At 31.9% G+C, this 2044-nt stretch overlaps 1 protein-coding gene across 1 annotated transcript in view; it reads left to right on the top strand.

Moving 5' to 3' along the window:
* Positions 1 to 2044, top strand: part of LOC105807547 (lymphoid-restricted membrane protein-like) — a 99246-nt gene that overhangs the window by 94111 nt on the left and 3091 nt on the right. The window contains exons 31-34 of the mRNA XM_012640969.1: positions 858 to 920; positions 1035 to 1084; positions 1381 to 1482; positions 1666 to 1722. Of these exons, the coding sequence (XP_012496423.1) occupies positions 858 to 920; positions 1035 to 1084; positions 1381 to 1482; positions 1666 to 1722 (272 nt within the window). The remainder of the gene's footprint in view (positions 1 to 857; positions 921 to 1034; positions 1085 to 1380; positions 1483 to 1665; positions 1723 to 2044) is intronic.

Here is a 2044-nt window from a genome sequence, read left to right as displayed (position 1 = left end):
AGGTGATTAGTTATGATCATGTGCTGGTATTACCATGACGAGACACCAGGTTTCTTGGGCTGCAATGTGATATTCTTGATTCTCAACTAACCTATTTAACCTAATTAAATTAGTGATGATGGTTCAAAAAAAGGTTTCACATAGAACACATTTAAATTAGTTTATTTACTACATTTAAAGTATTTTTATATCCCAAAGTTGTACTTATTTAAACTTTAAGAACCACATAATCATACATAACACTTTCCTGTGCATCTCTCAAGGCTGATATGTGAACACATCCATTCATTAAAATATGAAAATCTTTAATGTGTTAAATGCAAAAAACGAAACCATGGAAAACAACTATAAATGTAGGTAACTATATCCTCATGAGTTGGGAGAAATCTTTCTAAGCATAAAAGCAATGGTAGCAAAAGGGAAAAAGACAAGAATAGATTTACCTGGATCAACAATAAAAAAATCTTTCTGCCAGAAATATGAACAAAATTAATATAGGCAAAGGTTATAAACAAGTGGTTTTCAGAGCATATATACATGGTTATTTAACATAAAAATGCAATGTTTAGTGTTATTAGAAGTCATATAAATGCAAACTCAAACAAGAAATCTTATATTTTTGTTTGATTGGCATAAATTGTATAGTAATAATCCAACGTTAGAGAAGGTGGAATATAAATTGGCAAAATATTTCTGGAAGTCAGTTTGACCATAACAAGATCCTTTAAAGTATGTCTGTTATTAAACTCAGCAGTGGTCAAATGCATGGATGCGCATGTACAAGGATATTCATCAGTGTTGCTTGCAACAATAATATATTAAGAATTTTCTAAATGTACATTTTCCTCCTCCGGTAGCCATCTTCTCTTCGAAGAGTGACCATTGCCTCTTTACCCAGAAATATTGGAAATGTAGGAATGGTAAGAAAATTCCTAAGATTTCTTAGTCAAAAGTAAATTCATTTTCATATGGCAAAAATATAAACTTCACTAAATTCATTTTTTATCATTTCTTTAACACCTGAACTTCTAAAGGTGGCTGGGATGGAAAATAATGACCAATTCAGTAGGAGGTCAAGCAGTTGGTAAGTATAATTTTATGGTTGCTCTTTGGGAACCTTACTATTTTATAGTTGGGCTAAAGTAAATGAGTATTTGAAATAAGTGATATAGTAACATTTGATTTGTACAGAGTATAAGTAGAATGAATAATTGTATAAATTGGTATATGATCATGAATTTATTATGAAGTAGGTCCAAATATGCCAAGAAAAAATTAATTAGAACATAATTTTTATACTGATTTAAACAGTAGCAAATAAATTGATAATGGCTAAGGATGTATATGATTTGACAAGTGGTTATAATCATCTTTATTTAGGCGTATTTTGGGGTCAAAGCAGAGTGAACACCGTCCCTCATTACATCGATTTATTAGCACCTATTCCTGGGCAGATGCTGAAGAAGAAAAATGTGAACTGAAGTAGGTGAAGCTTGGTGTGTGTATTAACCTGACATGAACTGGGGCCTAAACAATGGGAGCCACTTTTGTTCCATGGAGATGAGGTCATGCTGCATGATCAACAAGATCAATTCACCGTAAAAGACTTTTATAGATTGTAAAGCGCTATATAAATGTTACTTGTGAATACATTCACTCTTGTAGCTCTCAAAATGGCAAGGTTCGAGATCTTAAGTTAGAAAAGACCGTCGAATTTGCCAAGTTTGTCAAGGTAATTTTTTCCTGTCTGTATGTCTGGCCATCAGGTGGAAATGTTAATAAAGAGCTACAGAAGTAAAATGGTCGTCGACTTCGATTTTAAAAAACATAAAATATATATGTGACATATATGTATTATATAACATAGGCATATATGTAACATGTATATACATCTACCCTCCATATATGTAAATTAAGAGTAGGGGAAACATAAAACTCTATCACGGTCTCTATATCTACCAAATTAAACAAAATATACTTCTATAGTGAAAAGTAAAGGGTATGAAGGAGAGACAAGAAGTGATGTCACTTCAAAGACCTTGGG

The sequence above is a fragment of the Propithecus coquereli genome, unplaced genomic scaffold, assembly GCF_000956105.1.
Source record: "Propithecus coquereli isolate 6110/MARCELLA unplaced genomic scaffold, Pcoq_1.0 Scaffold16, whole genome shotgun sequence".
NCBI lineage: Eukaryota > Metazoa > Chordata > Mammalia > Primates > Indriidae > Propithecus > Propithecus coquereli.
The sequence above is the reverse complement of the archived record's forward strand: the minus strand, read 5'-3'. Positions and strand labels throughout refer to the sequence as shown.